The sequence below is a fragment of the Drosophila willistoni genome, chromosome 3R, assembly GCF_018902025.1.
Source record: "Drosophila willistoni isolate 14030-0811.24 chromosome 3R, UCI_dwil_1.1, whole genome shotgun sequence".
Lineage (NCBI taxonomy): Eukaryota > Metazoa > Arthropoda > Insecta > Diptera > Drosophilidae > Drosophila > Drosophila willistoni.
The window spans coordinates 31,466,141-31,490,994 of record NC_061086.1 but is presented as its reverse complement, the minus strand read 5'-3'; the positions used below and the strand labels follow the sequence as shown (position 1 = coordinate 31,490,994).

Below are 24,854 nucleotides of genomic sequence, written 5' to 3'. Positions count from 1 at the left end.
TGGTCGGTCTTGTGGCCTGTCATGTCGCCAGTTTGTCTGGTCGCAATTTGCTTCGGTTTTCGGTCGCAAACAAAGCGTTTTCGTTGATCCCTTATCAGGCAACAATTTTGATTTTTTGCTGGTCGCTTCTTAGCAGCGTGCAATTTACGCACAGACCATTTGACGCCAAAGCTGATGTTGATGGGATGAGGGGGACTAACTGACTGACTGGCTGGCTGGGGAGGACCACCAAACAGGGTAAGGGATTTGAAGTTTTCAGTAAATTGAGTTGGAAACTGGCTAACTTTTGAGCAAACCACAATTTAGTGAGTGCCACCCAACATTGGGGCTCTGGCTTGCTTGCACTATTAAGGAGTTGGGAAATCAAATTTCACTTTACGCCATTTTTGCTTTTGCTTCATTTGACGCCATTGTCCCGGTTACCCGTTCCTTCCTTCTGTTTGCCGCCTTATCGTCAATTTCATCTTGTCGTGCTATGTAATTGGTGTTAACAACAGTCGGCACTAACAATTCGCAGTTGTAGCCTTAGTTTTCTTAGTCGTCGTCCCTTCAGTCACAAAAGTCATTTATGCAAACTGCTGCTGCTGTCTCTGACAGGACAAACAGAATGAGAACATCTCCTTGATAATTGAATGTATTGTCCTACGAAACTCTTATGTGTCTGTGTGTGTGTGTGTGTGTGTGTGAGTCCTTCTGTCGCCCATTTACATAAATGTCTGGCTGAACACGCGCAGTCAAGGAGATCCATCGAGACTCACAGACGATGGAGCATTTTATCTGTTTGGTTTATTCATACAAATTCACCAGATTCATTTATGAGCATTGCAGATTATAGCCATTGAAGTTCTCTTGTTTCTGTTTCATAAATGTATGTACATCTTTATTTGTATCAGTTTGATGACGTAAATCCGGAGTCGCGAAACAGGCCGACAACCTGTTGGTATGGCGACAGACTGCTTGGCTGCTCTGTGCCCCTGATAATTCTGATGACTAAGCATATAAATAGGCAAAGGCTGTGGCACCACCAACATCAACCTTCTATCAGTTTATTGATACAGTCGACCACCAAAAAGTGTTGGCGCCTCTGTTAACTTCATAAAATAAATTCCAAGAGTTTCAACACGTTAAAGCAATAAAACGATTTCTTTTCAACTAACCTTCACGAAAATATCTCCTTTGGTTGGTCAATGTTATTTTTAGTAGTCATAATTTTGCATATTAAAATTGATTAAAGTTTTTTTGTCTTCTTTTCATATGTTTGAGCTTGGTCCAATTATAAAATAATTTTATTTTAAATCTGCTTCTTTTGATATGTGCTAATGGAATCGTTGAGGTTCTCATATCGATGACACGTATTGGCTTTAACTTATGTATGTATGTCGCTTCAACTATAGGCTATCAATGTCGCTTGAGAGCTCAGCTTCCATTTTTGTTCCTTTTTGTAATTTATTGCCTTATTTGCCTCTATAACGTTACAACATACAAAATGTCTCAATTTCATTTCGGTTTTTATTTTCGTTTGCTATATCTTTAACGTGGCGGCGGCCTCTTGGCAGCCTAAATAGCAATCATCAGAACCACAAAACCAAAAAGGGCGCTCAAAGCCAATTTACATGCGGCAGAGTAAGCCGCACACACGCACACTCACACACAGTATCTGTGTGTGAGCGTGGATGGAAACACCTGGGAATTTGAGGGAACGATTCGGGAGGCCAAGTGGCTGGGCTGTTGACTTTTCACATTGCTTGGCATATTGCTTAACAGGCAAAGCCAAAAACAAATCATCTTTTATTGTAACGCATTAATCATACGCAACGTGTTTTTGTGCTCTTCATGGCTTGACTCTTGTTTTTCCTGTGAAAACGGAAGTGCAAAGTTCTTGCCCTTACCTTAAGGAAAATTTGTTCACTTTTTTTTCCCCCCATTTGGCTTTTAATTTTGGGTTTGTTTCTGTTGCCTACTTTTCTGAGCTATGGGATAATTTATGGTTAGGTGAGCGGGCAGCTCTAATTGCGTGATAAGTTTCTCAATTCGAATTCACATTTGTTTTTCTTTTTTTGGCCCCGTTTCATGTGGCGATTGACGTCAATTCCGTTCGCAGCTTTGTCAAGTGTATATGTGTGTGTGTGTGTAATTGGTGGAAAATGCAATTGTGTTTTTCTGTTCAGGAAAACTTAACTCAACTGGGCAGAAATTTTGTCGAAAAGTTTTGGCCTACCAGTCGAATGATTTATGTATGCCTGTAGGTTTCATAACAATGAAGTCTTCGTTGCCAAAGCAACAGCATGCAGCACAGAGCTAAATGGCAAAAACTGTAGCATACTTGCAGGCATTGACCAAGTTTTTGGAAAAAAAAACTTTGCATAACTGCACATCGAACACGAATTGCAGCAGTTGCCACAACAAAAAAGCCGTGAAAATGATACGGACAAACCGCCATTTCACGGAGTGGCAGCAATTTGATGCCACCAACAGCAGCAGCAGCAGCAGCAGCAGCAATAGCATTTAGCAATAGCCATGGGGAGTCTGCTTGTGCTTCGGCTTCTGTTTATCTTGGCACTGTCGTTACCTACTTACCCCGCGCATCTCTCTCTGCAGTAAATGTAGTTTGACATTTAGGCTATCGCTGTGGGAGTCAGCCAAAAGTGAAAACAATGTGGCTTAGTCATTTCGCATTCAGAAACCATTTCCAGCGGTTGTGGCCGCCTCGCACACCGGGTGGGTTGAATGTAGATGAGGATGTGAATGTGGACCAGGATGGGGGCAGTTCATAGAGTTCGTAGGCGTGCTTGCCAACCCAGAAAATTATCCAAAATGGCAGACGAGCCTTTAAATAAACCAAATCAAATAAGAAATTGAGATTTATTTAATACACACACAAGAAGGCCCACCAAAAGGAGTTCAATTATTTTATTCCTCGATTAGGATTGAATCAAAACGAATGACAGAGAGAGAGAGAGAGAGCCTTGAAAAGAATCTGCAAAAAAATACCTTTAAGCTGTCTATGTGCCAAACACATATGTGAGTTTTCTATGCAAAAATTCAAATGGGTGGGTAGGCATGGCAACAGTTGAGTTGAGGCATGCAAAAAAGTGCTTTGATTTGAATAAAAATATTTCATAAAGATAAAGTGTATGAATGAGAGTGAGAACGATTCTCTTGAATTCGCAGGGGCTCTTTAATATGGATTTAATGCGAGTAGAAATTCATTTCCCTCCAAAAGTTGTAAATTTTAAATATTGACCAAAAGCTTCCGCCAACGATACATAAAAATTATTCACAGGTGTGGCAAACCCAGAGGCCATTTATTAGTCAGTCATAAATCTGCGCAGGGCCAAATTATGGGCCAGGGGCTAGGATGTGGTAAGCAAGAAGTTTGCCTGTCCGCATCCATTTTCTGGCAATAAAGTTACAATTAATTACCTTGACTAAAGTGGCCTGTTGACTAAACGAAACAAACAATGGAAGAGCATACCCTGCAGGCGGAAATGCGGTTTATGGCCGTAAACTAGTCGCTCGGTAATCTGTGTTCATAGGTCAAGTGTCCAAGTGGAGGGTATGAAAAATGCGGTGCCCATCTCATCTCGTCAACATGAAATTATAACTGTGTGTCAACTTATAATAAGACCAATTTATCTGTGACAGAAGTTTGACAGAACGAAATTGAACAAAATCAGTTATTAAATTGAGTTCAACATTTTTCTGGCTTCTGTCAACAAATTAACAGCAACAATAACTGCAAACTTGCGGATGACACAATGGCACAATCAACTCGAAAAAAACAACAAAATGAAGAAAAAACACAAGAAAACAAAATCGATTGTGAGAACTGAGGATATCCGCGTATACGTTTTCTCTTTGTTTTCGCCATAAAAGCAAATTGTTAGCCATTTTCGCAGATTGCCCACTCGAACTCAAACTCACATTTAAGCTACCAATTGTTGTTTTTGTCGTTTTGCTGGCAATTCTTTGCGTTTTTTACACTTACTCGAACGGCGTTCAAAATGGTTTTTTTTTTCGTATGGCCAAATGGGTTATTGAACTGCAAAATGGCCCAAAACAGGAAGTCAACTGGCCTGGCCATGACCATGGAATTGCAATGATATGGCAGACAAGGTTGGTTTCCCTTCAACTACACCCTGGAGGAATAGGAATTTATATATATATGAACAAGGGAAAGGAAGTCTATTAAAATGGTTTCGTTTTTTTCATTCATTCTTGTTTAGGCCTTACATTGATTGCACCACGGGCGACCATAATAATTAGTCGTAAATTAACGGAATTAACGCATTGGCCAAATTGTCAACAGTTTTTGGGGCAGAGGGGAGAAAACCTACCCTCTTGGTGGGCAACCGAAGATGTGGTTCTATTGAACTCTTAGAAGTGCTTACAATTATGTCTGAATTTAGTGTAAATGCAATACAATAGCTACTTATTAAGCCAAAGAGGATTAATTAAGTGGCTATTTTTGAAAATTATGGACGATTGTTTTACAAGTGATAAGTACCTAATAGTTTCCTCTGCCTCTTCATCCTCTTTTCGTCTGCTCTTTCGTTCGTCTTTAGCTGCTTTGTGCCATGGTGAGGGAATAAGAATTTTACTTCCGCTTGTCTTCTTCAAAGAAGAACTTGCCAAATGTGCTAGTCGATTAGTTTACTTCAATTAAAGTATAGATTAATACAATGTCTATGCCCTAAATTAGTTATAGGTTGTTGTTGTTGTTGTTGTTGTATTGTGATTTATAACTAGTTAAAGAGCCACTGCCAAATTTGTTTTCGTTTATTTTATTGGTACATGAACTTTTGAAATTATCGTAAAATGTTAAATAACAACTTTGGCTAAACTTTTCGAATTAAGAGCAAAAGCGTAAAGTAACTTTTCTATTCACTTGAGATACTCAAAATCTAAAATTGTGTGTAGTCATGACATTGGGCTTCATTCGTTTGTATGTAACTTCTGATTATTATCATTCGACTAGAAATTAACTGACATCAATTTGTTAAGGAATTATCAAATCGTTGTGGGATATCACATACAACAAAATCGTAAATATATCGCCTTATTGAGGCCTCGTTGACTACATAGGTTCGCAGATATATGGCTCCACTGTGCCACAGCAAAAGTTTTTCTTACACATTGCTCACACACACACACAAATCACTTTTCCGAAAAGTGTGTAAACAGTTCGCTGAGTTTGCAGCCTCTCAAAGCTCTCTATACTAAGTTGCTTTCCCTGTTCTTCCTGCTCCAGCCGAACTTATAGAGATTCACTTTTTCTTATTTTTTTTATTTCCGCTCCATTTGTCAATCCGCTTTATAGTTTTCTTCTTTCTTTTTTTTGCAGGCCAACTGGGCTTAATACACTTCATAGAACAGATATACTTATGTATGCTCGTATCTACATAAATATTCTTGGTCAATTCGACTTGTACTGACATTTCAAAAGCTTCACACTTAGTTGACTTTTTGTATGTAAGTGAGTATTTTAATTGTATTTAGTTATAGCTAACATTTAATTTTAGGGGTAAATGAAAAGTTTCTTGCTATTCAGAGTCATTTCTTTATTGTCAGTCAACTTCTATAAAAATGATATTGATGTGAAATGAAATATATCTGTATATAAATCTAAATATTCAATGATTAAAGTAAACGAATCTGCTGACAATTTTGCATTACTTATTTACCGAATATTTAGTCTATGTTTAAATAACTATTTCATATTGGATAGTTGTTCAGAAACTTAGTTTCAATTTACTATAAATTGTTATAAGTGTCAGAGAAAATAAATTACCTTAGAGAAGTTACAGAACTATCTTCTTCTTCTTTTTTAAGAGTTTTAAAGTTAAAGTTGTCTTTTTAAAATGTTTGAAAATATATTTAAACAGAATACCTATATACATTTACTCGTTGTGCAGACAAATGCAAATGGAGAACGAAGGACTAGCCTTAGGGTCATTCACGTATATATTGTCATAGAGAAGACAACATTTGCATGATAAAGGACAAGTTTTTAAGTTGATATTGTGGACTGTACTCTCTCAACACAAGGATGGCAAGGATAATAATTCTGTATTTGTCTGGATGTGTGTGTATGTGCGGGGGAATGTGAATGCACATGTGTGCTAGTGTGTGTGTGTGTGTGGGTGTGCAGAGATTTGTTTGCTTTATCGATTGTGGTATGGCAAGGAATATTTGCGTAACTTCAGCACCATTATCTGCTCTTTCATTGCACCTTAGAATTCAAACAACTTGGAAGCAATAGCATTGCAAAGCCAAAGGCATTCAAGCCAATGGACGGTCAGTCAGTCTGGGAAGTCAGTCAACCAGTTATCCAGTCAGCTTGTGTATGTTCTCGTTCTCATTTTGGTCTATGGTTGAGGAGCTTTGTGATTTAAATTGCTACCAAAAATTAAACTTTGATTAAAAACAAAAAAGACAATAGATAATGGCCTTTAATATGGTTGAAGAGATTAACACTTGGGTCGCTGTTTTATGTTGAATTTAGATTCGGAGAGTTTTCACAACTTTAGTGTGTCCATTGAAATTTAATCAGATTAATGAAATCTGCATAATTAATCTAAACAAGTGTCGATTGAGTGTGGATTACCAGGACGGGTAAAAGCCATGGAAAGTTCTTTTGCAAAGTTGGGAGTGCCAATCAAACTTAAGCGAACAATCGACATTACATCCACATCACTCTATCTCTGTCTTCTTCATCTCCTTCTCTCTCTCTCTCTCGAGAGAGAGAGAGATGTGGGCTAGCACCCACATTTTTATGGACAATAGCAAAATGTTGGAACTTTTTGCTTCAACTTAATGCGTTTTATCAATTGATTTCCATCAAATGAAACACTTTGTTGCTGTAGCAGAAAGTAAAGCAAATAAATTGGATTCCGCATGAAAGAGGAGACGAGGCAGGCAGAGTGGGAGTAGGAGGACGAGGAGCTGGCCAAAGTTAGTTAGTTAGTATTTCCAATGAAAGAGCGAGATGGAGTTGGAGTTGGAGGGCATAAATTAGTTGTTTTGGTTCATGGGGGAGCAATCAAAATGGAGTAAATGCTTCTGTTTGTATGTATTTGAATAAACGGCTTCAGTTTCCTCCAAAAGTGGGCGTGGAAGTCTCACAGTTCTTTTTCTACCATTCATCCTTCCTTCCTTCCTTCCTACCATCCAGCCCACCTCCATCCATCGTTCGTAGTCGCTGTTTTGTATCCTTTAATTCATTTAGCGGAAGTACCTCAGGCATTTTGCAGCCCAAGCCCTTAATTTGGCCTTTGTTACTTAGGACTTGGAATTCTTTTCTGTTCTTTAGCTTCAACTCTTTCATCACCACTTACCTTTGGCTACGTTTCTCTCTGAGTGTGTTTCGAGCACTTCCGCTTAATTAAAAACTTACAAAATGCCTTCAAAAATATAAAACAAACTCTTTAAATTGCTCGAATAAATTAAATTTCATTTATTTACTATGCAGTGGTTAGTTAAGTGTAGCACACCAAAAACATTTAACTTCAAAATCAGATTCATATATGTATATCTGTATATATATATATATTTATAAGGTATATACAACTTACGATTAGAGTCAAAAGATGCATTTGTAAATTGCATTTAGCTAACATTTATTTTATGACACAGATATTTATCTCAGAAAAAATCTCATCGATTACGTTTAACATATTAACAATTATTTATGGTTTTAGCACGGAATAATGTTTTATTTGCCATTAGCAACAATTTGGTTTACTGCATTACATATTTTGTACAGAATTGGTATACATTATATAAGTATTTTAAAGAATTTGAAAGGTACAACTCTCTGTCGGCGATATTCTAACTACTTACCCTAAAATTATATTAATATATATATTTATATACAAAATTTTTCGCAATTTGGCCACCTTTTATAATTTTTTTGCTCGGTTTTTACACTCTGGCATCACTGTACTCGATACGAACTATGCGTCTTGGCCGCTGACCTGGCATTGGAGTCGCTCCCGATCCAAGGCCACGCAGAGCCAATAGCTCCCGGGGCTACAATTGTGTGCGCTTGCCACTGCCCGTGGCATTGGTTACACTGGAAGTTGTTGCATCCGTTCCATTGGATGCCTCCACATACGAATAGCAGGCTGTTTCCATGACCAGGGGATGGCAAATCTCATAGACGGGCACTTTAAGGCTCGTCTTGCGTAACCCACCCAAGCTGCTCTGCGAGCTTGAGCTGGGCCCAAACGAACGTCATCTGGGATCGTTGCTCATCTCCGAATGATGCAGTTCGCTCTCATCCCCAAAGCTATGGGCAGCAGCACTGGGAGTAATGCTCGGAGTCCTTGCTCGCACCCGGATGGCTGACATATCGGAACCACGTCGTGAGCTCTTCAGCGAGACACTTGGGTGGGAGCAGAAACAGCGACAGATAATACGCTTGAAGGCGAATCGAAAGTCTTTGGAGAAGAGAGCATAAATCATGGGATTGACGGCCGAATTGCAATAGCCCAGCCAGAAGAGCACCGAAAAGAGTAAGGGATCTACGCAGTCCTGACAAAACGGACGTATAATATACATGGTGAAGAAGGGACACCAGCAAAAGATGAACATGCCCACAATGATGGCCAGAGTCTTTGCTGCTTTGGTTTCCATGCGAAAACGTTTCACTTGGGCCTTAATGTTTCGTCTGCCCATCTTCTTGTTGGCCGGACGCAGATGTGATGAGCCGCTGCCGCCTCCCCCCTCACTGGTATTGCTCTGGCGACGTGCCAAATCGGGCAGAGCCTTGCTCACTTGCAGATAACAAGTGCTGCCGCTGCCGCCGCTGCCATGCTGTTGTTGTTGCCTGTAGAGTTGAGATTCTGTAGTGTCTCCCCGTCCATGGGAACCATTATAGTGCACGGCAAAGAGAGCATTGCCCGATGCTCGTCTCTCGGGTACATTTGTGTCTTGGGCCAGCTCATTGATATTCTCACTCGATGGATACGACACCGAGATCTTGATCTTGTCATGATGATGATTCATTCTTCGTGTGGCATACTTGGACAGACGTTCGGGCGAAGGGGTTCCCAGTGTGGTCGTGGTACTCTGAGTGCTGCCATTACTATGCATAGAGTCGTGTTGATTGGATCCTCGTCCTCGATGGATGCGAAGTGTGAGACGTTGATCCTCAAAACGTGATCCAATGCCTTTGGAACCTAATGAAAAGTGTGTTAGAATGAGTTTGAAACGAAGGAGAGAGAGAAAAAAGAGATTTTAGTAAAGTGTACATAAGTTTGCTTAGAAACCCATAAAACAATTGTATTTTGTCGCTTGTTATTGACTCATATCACTCATACGCCCTGTTACACAGAAATGCATGCACCTTGCCTTGCTTCTCATTCAGAGTCAGATAGCCATCCTGCTCTGCACTTTAGCAAATTAAACGCGTAATTATGCAAATGTTTTCGCTCATAAAGACAAGCATACATTCTACATCCGCCCATTCCCCCCACCCAGCCAACATCACACTTTTGCCATTGTCTTTAAGCGGAACTTTATTTCATTAACACTCACACATATATTTGCATAATTTCCCTCGCACTCTTGGGTGCCGCCGCCTTCTTGTGTTTATTACTCATACGCATGTTGAGCAGCTGTATAACATTTTCATTACTTGGGCGCGCGTAATGAATAATCAGTGGAGTAGTAGACATCACTTTTAGTCGTTGTCTCTCTCTCATGCTCTTGCGATTGAACTGTCATCCACTTAAGTGGCATCAGTGTCTGATTTTGGGGAGCCATAAGATATTTAATATCACTCATGCGTTATTTTTTCTCTGTCTGTCTGTCTGGTCTGACAATAGCCCAGCAGGGAATGCCCAAATGCCATCAAAGAAATTGTTTAGACCATCGTCATTGATGAGCCGAACAAAACCAAAAAAAAATGTTCAGGTGGAGAAGATTTTTTTTAAGGAATTTCATTATCTTTTGTTATGCCTGCTCTACCCAGGATTACCCTGTAAGGACGGGGGGTCTTTCAGCTAAGTTAAATGGGTTTTCCCCAAATACTTATTATCTAAGAGCATGATAACTTCGGTGTATCTTTGAGATGGTCGGTCACATTCTTTTCTAACCTGCCAAGTGGAAATATTTTCTTGTTGTTTTGACGGTTTCTCTTTCGTTATTATAAATTACCTTTACATTTTTGTCGATTTCGTTTTTGTTTTTGTGTTTTTTTTTGTATTTGTTCGGATTTGGTTTAATATTTTATTAACTTAGACATACATACAACATATACATACATACACATGTATATACTTAGTTACATAAATATATTTAATATCATTACATATAGATTATACAGTGATAATTGGTATATATATAACTAATCTGTGCGAATGCGCCTGGCACAGACAGCACACAAATAAAAAAACAATAAAGAGAAATAAACAACTGTCTACTTAAGACTAATCTTTATACATACTTTTTGTATAAACTGTAGATGCCTATTTGTAAGTTAGATTAACATTATCTTAGCATTATGTCTAGGTAAATACATGAAAATTATTGCCATACAGTTTCAATGTCGTTTAATGCGAATACTGACTGAATGCTCGGTATGAACGGCGGATGAACAGCTTTTTGGGGCCTGGCAAAGGTTATAAAAATAGAAAAACGAAATGCATTGCATAGTTTAGAGTACACGCCCTTTGCAAAAGCCACCACGGCGTATGCGTTTTGTACTGCCCGCCTCAGATCCTCCTCCTGCTCCTGCTCCTGTTCCGCCATCGCCATCGGTTGCCTGATGCGGCAGCGAAGATGTCCGCTGCAAAGGACTCGTCTCGTAGCTACCCATTAGTCAGCTAAAGTCAACGCCATCGCCGTCGTCCGAGCAACCGGAAATTGTTTTATGAAATGTTGCCGGCGCCATTAGGGCACGAGCGGCTATCATCTGGAAATTCTCGGACGCCCGGAAGCCACTACGAGTGCAGACACAACGACACACTATGCGCTTGAAGGCGATGCGGAATTCGTGCGAGAAGAGGGCATAGATCACCGGATTGATGGCCGAGTTGCAGTAGCCCAGCCAAAAGAGCACCGAGAAGACCGTCGGCTGAATGCAATGGTCACAAAAGGCCCTAATCAGATACATGGTGAAAAAGGGCAGCCAGCATACAATGAATCCTCCCACTATTATGGCCAGCGTCTTGGCCGCCTTGGTCTCCATGCGAAAACGTTTCACTTGGAATTTGGCGCTGCGTTTGCCAGCCCGTTTCTTGCCGCTTGCTGTCAGGTTGCCGCTGCCACTCTCCAGATCAACTGTGCTCCGTCCTGCGGTATCCAGATTGAAGGTGGTCTCGCCGATGTCAAAGAGGCTGGTCTTGAATGAGGCGCGTCGTCCATTCACCACAGCATAGTGGGCAGAGGTGGGCGCCTGTTGGAGTGGCATTCCCGTCCTCTGGGACTCCAATACGTTCTCCGATGAGGGAAAGGACACCTTGATGGCCACTTTCTCGTGCCGCTGGCGATTAACTCTCATCGATGTGGCGCGCTTCGATGAGCCCAAATGATCCTCGGGGACAGGGCCAGGGGCCACGCCTCCACCATTGCTGTTTACACTCAAAGTCGATGACATGGAGTGCACGGAGAGGGGCGTACGCTGCGGTGTGCCACAAGGACGCCCACGATGGATGCGTAGTATTAACTGGGACTCGTCGACGCGATTGTTGCCCGATTCGCGTGGACTGCCTGCAATTAGTGAGCGAAGCATGTTGGCAGGAAGTCGGAAAGGTGTTCGTGTTGGTCATGGTTTGGTTTGGTTTGGTTTGGATTGGTGGGTGGATAATGTGGATAAAACATTCATTTGGTATTGTACATGGACATGTGATTGGAATAATTAGTTTGCTGTGGCGACTGACACATCACAGAGAGCGCAAAACTAACTACAAACATTTACATTGAGATATATGTAGGTAAAATGGAAAATTTGAATAAAACTTATTTAATTAAGTATCATATTATTAATAAAATTTGAAAGCTACTTAGAGTTGAAGAAAAAAACGGGGAAAGACTCACGCATTCCATTATGAAAATCTAAGACGATTAAGAAATGTTTAAATTTTTGGTTGTTTGTTGAACATTTTCCTGCTTTATTTTGGTTTCAGTTTTGGTTTTCATTTGTTTTTTGGGTATTAAAAAATGTTAATTACATAATTTGTAAATGCAAACACAAAAAGAAGAAGAAAATTGTTTTCGGGTCCAAGGATTGCGATGAAGGATGAATCCCACGATTGAACGAACGACTTTCCCATCCACTTTGAAAATTGCCAATGAAAAATGGTAAACATACAACAAAAAAAAAATATAACCAGACGACATACAAATAAATGAATGAATATTTCCGATTTTAATTTAATTTGTTGATTTAAATGCAATCAGAGCTAACCCTTATTTAATTTGAATAATAAACTTAATGTAAAATCATGTTCAATCCATACAGAAAAAAATATAAAAAATACCATGAACAACATTTCAATTTGCATAAAAATTGCTAAACTTATTGAAAACAAAATTTGCCTGCCCAACAACAAATAAAATACAAAAAAAAAAAAACACGAATGGCTCAGAGGAACAAACAAATAAAGAACTTCGGCATGTGTTAGAATGTGATATAAGAAAAGTGTATAATATTGATTTTATTCCCCCTCCTCAGCCTTCCACCGTATCAATCTCCCCCATACCACGACCTTTTCACATACATATGCCGGAAAATGGTAGGAAAAGCGACCCAAAAAGGAGAGAAAGAGAGAAAAAAAAAAAGAAAATGTTTCCGCTTATTATACAAATTTCATTTAAAAGGTTTCAATGCAAAAATAAAAAAAAAAGTATGTATGAATACTACTTTTGTTCTCTCTCTGTCTAGTTCGGATTATCCCAGATGTTTCCATTAAACGATTTAAGAGTTCTCTCTCTCTCGCATTTGATGTGGTTAAAGCGTTTTGTGGTCATCCGTCCATTAATGATTACGTTAATCAGTTGTAATTAAATGTGTATACAAAAGCATTTGAAAAAAAGAGCCTTTGGGCTGTGCAGGATAATTGATAAGTGGCCTGTATTCAGTCTTTTGAAAGTCAAGGTCCCATACACTTATTGCCACAAACAGACAGGCATGTGAAACTTTCTGCCACTGACACACACAAGGGCCAGGGTCATGCATCTAAAAAATTTCTAACAATAACCAAAAACCCATGAACCTCGACAAGTTTTTGAACTTGAAACTTGATTACCTTCAACAGAAGAAAGCCACTAAAAAGGCATGCCACCGTTTGACGCCCACCTCAATAAGGAAACAAAAAAGGAAAAAAAAAATATAGAAAAAATCTACAACACAGAAAAAACATGAACTAAGAAAACAAAAAAAACTGAAACAAAAACACCAGCAACACCCGCATTGTGTCACGAAACATTTTTAGACATTTTCCGTTTAGTTTTTTGCTCGAAACGAAAAGAAGACACGCACAGCAAGTGGCCAAAACACACGCACACAATCACCTAGTTGGTGTGTGTGTGTGCTGCTGCTGTATGCGGGTATGCGTGGGTGTGTCTATACAAAGCATATTTTCAAGGCTAACACACAATGTTGGCTCCTGGCAAATCTGGGGCTTGTTCTCTAAAAACGGCGCCAACTAACAAAATGAATACAACAACACAAACGCCAAGAGCAGCAGCTTAAAAAAAAGAAGGCTGCCTGACTGCCTGGCAAGGATGTTAACGTCATCATTAGTTCTCAAACGCATTGAGGTCTAAGATGAAATTTTCAACGCTGGCAAACAAAGCACTTGGCACAATTATAATACACACTTAGATAAATTGACGGCAACTTCAACGACTAAAAGTTGACTAGTTTCCATTTTTTTCTTTTGGCAAATCAGCATTCAATTAGTCCTTATACGTAAAACATAACAGTTTGTCATTCTGTTGTAAAATTTATTAATGTAATTCTTACATAAATATTTCTGGTATCCTTTTAAAATGATCTGGACCCTAGAGTGAACAAGAATTAGCTTTTTAGTTGCCAAATATAAGTGGTACACAAATATACAGTGGCGGCAAAAAATTTGAGTACATTTTTTTTTGACCTTAAATTCTGATTTCATTCGATTGTTACTTAATGTTGGTGAATGTTTGAATTGGTTATTCTATTGAGATGATGTTCTGTAAAATTCGTGGGCATATCTCTAATGGTTTTTTTAAATGTGTTTTGATAAAAAGCCCCCTAATTCGGACCCGGCAAAAAAAAAAGACACATTTTCAAAATTTGTAAAATTGATCGTACACCTTTGGACTCAAAGAAAAAGTTTTATATCTAGTAAAACTAAGATACACTGCATACCACAAATTTTCAATTTGACCCCAGGGTCCATTTTGGAGCCAATTGAAAAATTTAATTTTGTGTGGAATTTTTTGGTCTGTCTGCTTGACGTCACTTTACGCCACTAACACACACAGTATATCAGTGATATATGCATATTTATACGAACTTTACCCACTTTATAATTCTTGCAACATCTTTTCGTTGCTACTAATCAGTAAATGCTAAAACTTTCAAAGAAAATAGTTGGAGTGATAGAGAAATAAAGAGTTCGCATTGAGGATGATGACCTTTCCAACTCCGGGAGTCAATAATTTACAAGATTTTCAAGCCGGGAAGTATATGTATATACAAGGTGGCGCAAAAGAATTCAACCTATTGGAAGATGCTCTCATTTTTGCAATGTTAAATCTGTTTTGACATTTGTGGACTAGACAGATACAGAATACAAGTGAATAAGCCATGGAGCGATACACTCCCCAAGAACGGTTAATTTCGCGTTTTAACGATTTGCACTGGCCCGCCAGAACGCCCGATTTAACGGTCCCGGACTTCTTTTTATGGGGTTCTTTGAAGTCCCGTGTTTGAGACCTTGGAAGCCCTCAAGAGAAGCGAGAATTTATCGCCGAAGTGATGGAAAATGCCAAAACGAGCCCGTATGGCAATCAATTGTGACGGCGCCCACTTGTCCGATATCATCTTCTCGACTTAACACAATTAATTCTAAAGGTATAAATTAACATAATCAAAAAACAGAATCGAAGTTTTTCATTTAGAAAAAAAAATAAGAGCCAAACAACATCGGATGACTTCTTTTGCGCCTTTTCAGCCAATATTTATCTATTATATTGGCTATTTATTTTTCTAAAACTCCACCAAAGGCGAATTATTTAATTCAAAATTCAGCAACCTTTTTGATTCTTCAGTTTTCGTCTTAGAGAAACAGTTAATACTTTTTTCAACCCAACAATGAACAATTAGATTAAAATGGCTTAGAATTCACTTCAACTCTCAAAAAAATGTGTCCTGCACAAAATACCTAAGGTTTTTAACCTAAGGTTTTTAAAAATGTCTTGAATTTTCGATAATTCCAAACAGATTCTACTAATTGTGATTGTAATTGGTTAACAATTATATTTTGTTTTATTAGATAGGGCAATTTGTGTCAGGAATAATCATAATCTTAATCATTTTATTTAATTGCCCAACGTGGCTATTGAGAATTTGAATTTTTTTTTGGACTTTGTTTCAAACATTTGAGTAATTTGGCTAATTTGGTGATATGTTTAAAGGCCATTTATTTTTTTTTCAGTGTACGTGCTTTTGCATAATAATTAAATTGAAATTAAGGAAGTCTTTAATTTGAGTACGTTGTACGGCATTGACACGCCAACCAAAACGTAAAAAAAGTTGCATATTGATTTTTATATTTAATCTGTTTGGCCTTTCATTGAATCGAATTGTTACTTGGTTAGCTAGTTAGTTTATCCTGGTTTATTTTAAGAGACGCTAAAATGCGTACGTTTTGCCTGGGTTAGTGGTGGAAGAAGAAGAAGAAGAAGGGATCTCTTTTGCGCCTGTGTTTTGGTTTCGTGTTCAATGAGCTGATCAGGCGGAAGAAAGTGCGCTATTGCCGGAATGGCCTTGGGGGGGGTTGGTGGTTAGGAAGCAAAATATTGTGCAACAAATGGGTCACATATTAAAATAAATAAATACTTAATGGCAGTAAGAGAGAGCACACACACACAAACCCAGAGTACTGGGTACTGTGAAACTTCAAACGGGGAAGCATTTGCCAAGGATTATCACCCAACGACAGCAGCGACAGGGGGGGGGGGGGGGGGGGGAGGGGCAAAGTCAAATCACTGAAGCCGAAAACGACCTAAGAAAATAGAAAATTTTAGCAGAGCCGTTTTTGCCATATGGCCCAAGTGTTTTTGTTTCCTTGCTGTTGTTGTGTGCCCAACACTAACCGACTGTCTTAGTGACTGACTGACTGACTCAATGCTTTCTTTTATGTATGCCTCTAATGGTTAGATTCTTTTTCTTTTCATTTAATCTACATACGTTGCTTTTTGGCTAAGCCGATTTGTTTGATGTGCTTTCGCAGTATCTATCGATTATTATTATCTTTTTTCTTTTTTTCGGTATCAAAAATAATGCTAATTATGATGCGTGAGAGGGGAAGACCCCCACCCCAAAATATTCACATGGGGATGATACAAACACATAGGAAATTTGAATTTTATTAACATCTTAAAGTTGTGGGTAAATTAATAGGTTAAAGATGGAATTTGGTTTGGATTTTGTTAAGTATTTTTTATGGTTGGCTTTAGTTAGGTATTAATTCATATTAAAGGTTTGTTTTTTTTTGTTTTTACTTTTGTTACTTACACTTGGGTAAACTAAACTAATTATAAACTAACGACAAAAATATTTGTCCCAATATTGATTTGCATAATTATTATTTTAATTTTGTTATGAACTTTGTTACAAGGATTATTTTAAGTGCGTCATTTTTTTTTTATACAAAGAGAATTTTGTGTGTGTAAATTGTTTTTTGTTGTTGTTGATTTAGACGCTGACTTAAAATTAAATTGACACTAAAAGGGTTTTGTTTTTGACGTTTTTTTCGTGTATGGGTTATATCAATATTTTTACATTTTCATGTTATTTATTGTAGCAGGCTTGCTCACGTAAGACGGTAGTACCTCTCTCTCATGTCTCAGAGAGAGAACATGCTCGTCTCTAAATGAGAGCGAAGTACGAGAGAGCGTCGAGTCAGTCTGGGTTGAACGAGCTTGCGAATCGGTCGTGCTAACGAGGATAAAAATCATAGATCACATTTACCTTTAATAAATATATATGTAAACAATTCAAACGAAACAGCCTATTACAATATCAGAAGTGGTCCTAACCCAAAACTATGAGTAACGCAGTTCAACTATCCGATTTCACCCTCGACCAACTAAAACAATGGCTATCAACTTTAAACATGCCAACAAACGGCTCAAGAAACGAATTAGTGCTTCGTCTGTATAGTGTGCCAGTCGAAACACGTGGTCTTGCCCCACCTGGTTGGAACGAACATGATAATTCAGAGCATAATTTAGACGACATCCAATTGATGCCTAACCCAGACCAATTAAATGAAGCGTCAATTGGCGACGCAATTCCGAGAAGCGTACAACAAGAAGCGGTAAACTCCAATTTCAACAACAACAACGATGTCGCGTTGGTTCAACAATTACTACAACAACTTCAACTGCTGATTCCTAGAATCGAGCATGGCCACGATTTGGGCAGATCTTTCCAGAATTCGGAAAACAATGGCAACGCCACTGGCAATGTTATCGATAACAACGTAGCTAATGAGAATATCGATGACAGCAGCATTCCCATCAATGGCAACGCCACAGTCGAAGCCACCAACCAATACTCTGGCAACTCAAACGGCGAATCGATGGGTATAGCTTTTTCACTGGCGAAGGAAGTATTGATGGACTTCAATGGCGAATCGTGCTCCAAAAAGTGGGTGGCTCAGCTTAAAAATATCGGTGAAGTGTATAACATAGGCAACACTCACTTACGAATGCTATTCATTTGCAAGATGAAAGGCAAGGCGCATTCATGGCTTCATTCGGAGGTTACACGTATTCGCGAGCCAGTAGCAGTACTATGCGAACAGTTAATGGCAGCTTTTGGAGAGAAGATGTCCAAGTCACAAATGCGTCGTCATTTCGAACAGCGTAATTGGAAGTTTGGCGAAAAGTTTGCAGTTTATCTGGACGACAAACTAATGTTAGCCAACAATATTAACATCGATGAAGAGGAGCTCCTTGATAAAGTTATCGAGGGTATACCTGACAAGGGATTACGCACTCAAGCACGGATCCAATGTTTCGCCAACCCTAAGCAGATGTTAGCTGCTTTCGCTGAGATACATCTAGAGGACATTCGACGCGCAGCTAAAGATGAAAACGAAACTGGCAGAGCAAACAAGCTCCAAGAGATGCGCTGTCGTAGATGTAACATTAGAGGACACCTGGTGAAGGACTGCAACAGGCCGGACCGTGTACCAGGCTCTTGTTTCATCTGTGGATCCATGGAGCATTGGGCGGCCAAATGTCCAGATAGGAAGGGCAGCCGTGAAACTAATGGACTCAACCGTACGAACCAGAGCAGCAACAATTTCGTAAGAGAATTCATTATACATTTTGTAGATTCGCCAAGTAATTCCTTTATTGCAGCGTGCCTCATAGATTCGGGGAGTCCAGTTTCCTTAATCAAGAAGAAACATTTACCTAATCATTCATATCTTTATTCTGTCGAGCAATCTTATCAAGGGCTAAATGGAAGTCCTCTCATTACATTTGGAAAATTACTATGTTACGTTGTGAAAAATTCAATAAAGATTTACTTTTATTTACTCGTTATCCCAGACGAATCTATGAGTCGCGATGTAATTTTTGGAAGGGATTTTTTGACATCATGTAATCTTAAATTAGATTTAGATTCTTTTGAAAAAAGTGCGCTACTTACTTCTCAAAGCCACGATAACGTAAGAAAAGTTAATTTTAAAGAAATTGGAATGTTGACGTCAGAACATATGGAAAATGAAATTGTTAATATAAGTGTAACGGGTAATACAGAAAACGGAAATATTAGTGCAAATGATAAAATTAATACAGAAAATGTTAATGCAGATAAGGAAATTATTGAATACAATGTTATTAACAAAAGGACATGCATAGATAAAGAAATGACTTTAGAGTTTGAAAAGAATATCATTAAAGGTACAAATGAGGAAAAGTATAGGATTGAAGAAATTAAATTAAAGGAACCCCGTAGTGAGTCTGAAACAAATATGGAAGATAACTTTGAAAGGAGAATGTTAGAAATTTTTTACATCGACAATGAAAACCCAGAACCAGAATACGTGATCGGTGAAAACATAGATTATAAAAAGGCTAAGAGTTTTGATAAGCTAGTCAGGGATAGGTATGTGAATGCGCAAAGACCGGATAAACCGAATATCAGATGTGAAATGAAATTAAACCTAGAAAATTGCAAACCATTTAGTTACGCACCAAGACGGTTATCATATTCTGAAAAGGAAAAACTACAGAAATTGTTAGATGAATATATAAGAGAAGAAATTATCAGACCAAGCGATTCGGAGTATGCGTCTCCAGTAGTGTTAGTGAAAAAGAAAACAGGGGACATCAGATTATGCATAGATTTCCGAAAACTGAACAAGATGATTATCAAGGACAACTATCCGTTACCATTGATCGACGATCTATTAGACAGACTAGTCAACAAACGTGTTTTTTCCAAATTAGATCTTAAAAATGGGTATTTTCATGTATTCGTCGATAAAGAGTCAGTAAAATACACGTCTTTCATCACGCCGCTTGGTCAATACGAGTTCCTAAGAATGCCAATGGGGATCAAGAATGCATCACATGTTTTCCAAAGGTTTATAAACCGAATTTTTGAAGACATGATCAGAAAAGGGCAGGTCCTAGTATACATGGATGACATAATGATAGCCAGTGCAAATACAACCGAGCACCTACAGACTCTAGAAGAAGTTTTTGATAGGTTAGTAAGAAACAAATTAAGACTACGAATGGACAAATGCGAGTTTTTCATGTCAAGTATAAAATACCTGGGATATAAAATCACAGAAAACAAAATATGTGCTGACGATAAAGGTTTGGATGCAGTAAAAAACTTTCCAGTGCCAGGCAATGTACACGCAGTGAAAAGTTTCTTAGGTTTGTGCTCCTACTTTAGAAGATTTATAAAAGACTTTTCCATAATCGCTAAACCTATGTACGACCTGATGAAAAAAGACAAAGAATTTCAATTCGGAAAAGAGGAATTAGAATGCTTTCTCAACTTGAAGCAAATACTATTGGAAGCACCAGTATTGGCGATATATGACCCCAGAGACGATACAGAGCTTCATTGTGATGCAAGCGCATTAGGTTTTGGGGCGGTCTTATTACAAAAGAAAGCGGATAAAAAACTACACCCAATATTTTATTTTTCGAAGAGAACAAGCGAGGTTGAGTCGAAGTATCACAGTTTTGAACTCGAAACGTTAGCGATTGTGTACTCCCTGCGCAGATTTAGGATTTATGTCCAAGGAAAGAAATTTAAAATTTTAACTGACTGCAATTCTCTGACTCTTACACTAAATAAGATAGAATTAAACCCTAGGATCGCGAGATGGGCCCTTGAACTCCAAGAGTACGACTACGAGTTAGCGCATAGATCAGGGAAGCAAATGCAGCACGTAGACGCGTTAAGCAGATGCACCAATATCATGGTAATAGAACCGAATAGCTTCGAGCACAACCTAGTTATTTGCCAAGCAAAAGACTTAGAACTAAAAAAAATAAAGGAAATGCTAGAAAAATCAGAGCACAAATTGTTTGAAATGAGAAACGGAGTATTATACCGAAAGTCCAATGACAAGAAAATATTGTTCTACGTTCCAAAAGAAATGGAAAATCACGTTTTATACAAATACCACGACGAATTAGGCCATGTAGGTAGAGACAAAATGTTGGACGCAATAGGCAAAAGTTATTGGTTCCCAAGTCTTAAGGATAAAGCAACGAGACATATAGAAAATTGTCTGAGATGCATAGCATTCTCACCTAAATGCAGCAAAGGCGATGGATTTCTGAACAGTATACCGAAAGGCGATAAACCTTTCGAGTTAATCCATATCGATCACTATGGACCAATAGAAGCTGGAAGGTCTAAAAAACACATATTTGCAGTAGTAGACGGTTTTACGAAATTCGTTAGGCTATATACAACAAAAACCACAAAAACAAAAGAAGCAATAGATGCTTTAAAAGCGTATTTTAGAAGTTATAGCAGGCCGAAATGCATAATATCTGACAGAGGGAGTTGTTTCACTTCGTCTGAATTCGAATCTTTTTTGGTTGAACAAAAGGTGCAGCACGTTAAAATAGCAACGGGTTCCCCTCAGGCCAATGGGCAAGTAGAAAGAATAAACAGGAGTCTAGGGCCTATGCTGGCAAAGTTGACAGATCCAGATAAGGGGAATTACTGGGATACGGTTGTCGAAAACGTAGAGTATGCTTTAAATAATACAATTCACAGAAGTATAAAACAGTACCCCAGTATAATGTTATTTGGCATAGAACAAAGAGGAGTAGTTACAGACGAACTGAAAGAAGAGATTAAAGAGCTAAGAAATACAGAAAATCAAATAAACCTTGAAATGATAAGAAAGAATGCAGCGTTAAACCAACAAAAAGCACAAGCATACAATGAAAGGTATTACAATAGTAAAAGAACAGGGCAAAAAGAATATAAAATAGGGGACTATGTCATGGTTAAAAATTTCGACAGTACAACGGGAATATCTCGAAAATTAATACCAAAAAACAAAGGACCATATGTAGTAGATAAAGTCCTGAAAAACAACAGATTTTTACTGAAAGATGTAGAGGGATTTCAACTTTCCCGTAACCCGTATCAGGGAGTATGGTGTGGCCAAAATATTAAGCCCTGGTTAAGAACTTGAAATAGTTGACTTTAATGTAATCATAAGCTTTTGTTTTAATAATTGATGTAAGATATAAATAAAAGAAAAAATGTATGTAATAGCTTGTAAAATATAAACAAAAAAAATGTATAGCTCGTAAGATATGAAATAATGTATACCACCCAAGATCAGGAGATCTTATTTTGTCAGGACGGCCGAATTGTAGCAGGCTTGCTCACGTAAGACGGTAGTACCTCTCTCTCATGTCTCAGAGAGAGAACATGCTCGTCTCTAAATGAGAGCGAAGTACGAGAGAGCGTCGAGTCAGTCTGGGTTGAACGAGCTTGCGAATCGGTCGTGCTAACGAGGATAAAAATCATAGATCACATTTACCTTTAATAAATATATATGTAAACAATTCAAACGAAACAGCCTATTACATTATCATGTCGATATATTTGGAGTTTTGTTTCGTTATGTTTCATTTTATATTCCTTTGTGTATGTATGTGTGTGTGTGCACAAAAACAAAATGGCGACAAAAAATGGTGTGTGGTTATTTATAAATGCAAATTTAGTTGACAGCTTCATATTTTTTTTTGTATTAATAGTTTTTACAACATTTTTGTTTCGACTATTCACAGCCTGGCAATCCAATGGACTGTTCAGATTGATTTATGGCACGGGGGGGGGTGGGTGGGGACAACAAACACACGCAGCGAGATGAACGAGTTATATACTTGACGGCCAATTTATGATTTTGAACCGGGGACAGGACAAAGACAACGACCCGTATGCGTATGTGTGTGTGTTTGTGTGTGTGTATTTTTAATTAAATTAGTTAATGAAAATTGAAAATGAAAGAAAAACATATTAACAATTGATTGGGACAAAAACGGGACACGTTACACTACAATGGTCTACACGTTGAGAGAGTTTTGAAAGATTGAAAGAAAATAAACTATGCTACATGTGAACACGTTACTTACATTTCAAAAATATTTGTTTAATATATATTTTTGAATTTTAATTTGGTTTTTTATATATATGCAATTATGAGTATTAAAAAAATGTCATTTAGCTACGCACAAATTTCAGGACAAGTTGGAAAAAATGTGTGTGTATTGAGTGTATTGAGTTTTGCAAATTCACTTACCCTTTGTGGTTTTGAAACCTTGATTTATGGCCCGGGTTGTGCGTACAGCTGCCCGATAGATGCGCCAATAGAAGAATAACATCACAAACATTGGGATATAGAAGGAGCCGAGTGCTGAATATAATACATAGCCTCGGTCATTGGTCAGTTCGCATTTCCATGGGCAACTGGCCGATGTATATTGAGGTTTATTTTGGGCTGGTGAATTCAGCAGATCATAGTCCATATCCGTATTTGTTGTTGTTGTGGTTGATGATTCTATATTTGCTGTTGTGGTTGTTGTTCTTGTAGTTGTTGTACTTGTACTCATTGCTGCAATGCGTATCTCAGCAGAATCATCGATGGGCGCAAAGTTGGGATCGTATGGATTATAGGAGGTCTCCACCTCGCCTTGTCTCTTAATGCTATCTAAATCTAGTTGACCATCCTCCTCTGTGCTTGACATTGTGGTGGCATAATAAAGCGTATAGTTTCCCCTCGAATAGGTCGGTTGTATAACGGCCTGAAATGGCAATCATTTATTATGTAAATATTGTAGTAAACAAGTACATAAACATGAAATGTTTAGCTTATGAGTAAATTAATTCCATTTGATTTTGCAAAAATAAGACTCATTCGTTGGGTATTAAAATAGAAGTTCGTTTTATGGATTCCTAATATATTGAACCATATGCCAAATAGAATGCCAGTTTCACCTTAAGGATACATCGGCGCTTTTTTCTAAAGCGTACTTTGCATAAAATCTACATAAGTATGTACATACTATTATCACCATGAAATACATTTAATTTAATGGCAACACTACGTATACGTGATAAACTTCATGAAGTGTTCTTTGCATTTGCTCTTTCTTTCTAATAAATACATATATAATCGGCAACTTTTAAGCGGCTTGGAAAATAACCTTGACTGCTCGACTACTCTTAGTGTACACACACACACACACGGTCTCACATACAGCAACGTGACTAGGTAGGTTGTACAATATATTGTCCATAGATACATAGGTGTTAGGCATTCGGCACTTGACATTTAAAAAGGATCTTCCTTTGTCATTCATCCCATTAAAATTCCATCCTCGAACACTCGCACGCACGCACACTTTGGCTAACCAATAAAAATGCAACTTAAAGCGGTTCATTTCATTTTTTTGTGGCAACGCGTTGCGCATAAATATGACTGACTGACTATGGGTAAAAAGGTATAGCATACATTTTGGCGTATTAATGAAGAAAACGAGAAAAGAGCCAAGAAGTGAAAGGACAGAAAACTGAATAGGCATCAAGAGAATATATACATATACACAATGTAGTATTGCATACGTATATAGGGTTATATGTGTGTGTGTGTGAGGATAAGTAACATGTTGTGCCATGTTCGTGCAATGGCATGGGAATTGAATGAAGAGGCAAGGCAACAGCCGCCTTCATAATAATCGATGGCAGCTCCACAGTAAATCGAATTTCAATAAAGTCCACGATGGCAGCCGAAGGCAACCATTCAAACGTAACCCATTCAATTGCAGTTCACTCGAGTTCCATTGCTACATATCGTGTACATAAATATCCTCATGTGCAACTATGCGATTAAAACCCAAAGGCGATTAACCGAATGCTGGAAGCCATTCGGATATCCAGCTCCACAGACTTTCTGTGCCATTAAGATGATGCCATATGTAATATAGGGACAGCTTCTGTGGTCGTCAATGATTTATTGGTCCAAGGAATACATACATATATCAATTTCCAGTTGAATGTCTTCATTAACTTCCGTTTGACTTAAAACAAAAGCAAACCATAAACTGTCCAAGTCCATTAAAGGGTA

At 38.3% G+C, this 24,854-nt stretch overlaps 1 protein-coding gene across 2 annotated transcripts in view; it reads right to left on the bottom strand.

Moving 5' to 3' along the window:
• Positions 1-7,610: 7,610 nt before the first annotated feature.
• LOC6649528 (octopamine receptor Oamb) overlaps positions 7,611-24,854 on the bottom strand; it is a 35,025-nt gene continuing 17,781 nt past the window's right edge. The window contains exons 6-7 of one of the 2 annotated variants that reach the window (XM_047009251.1): positions 23,031-23,532; positions 7,611-9,182 (exon numbers count right to left, since the gene is read on the bottom strand). In XM_047009251.1, coding sequence (XP_046865207.1) covers positions 8,236-9,182; positions 23,031-23,532 — 1,449 coding nt within the window. In that variant the 3' untranslated portion in view covers positions 7,611-8,235. Of the gene's footprint in view, positions 9,183-10,322; positions 11,716-23,030; positions 23,533-24,854 lie in introns of those variants that run through there. The other variant, XM_023179741.2, reaches the window with a different exon arrangement.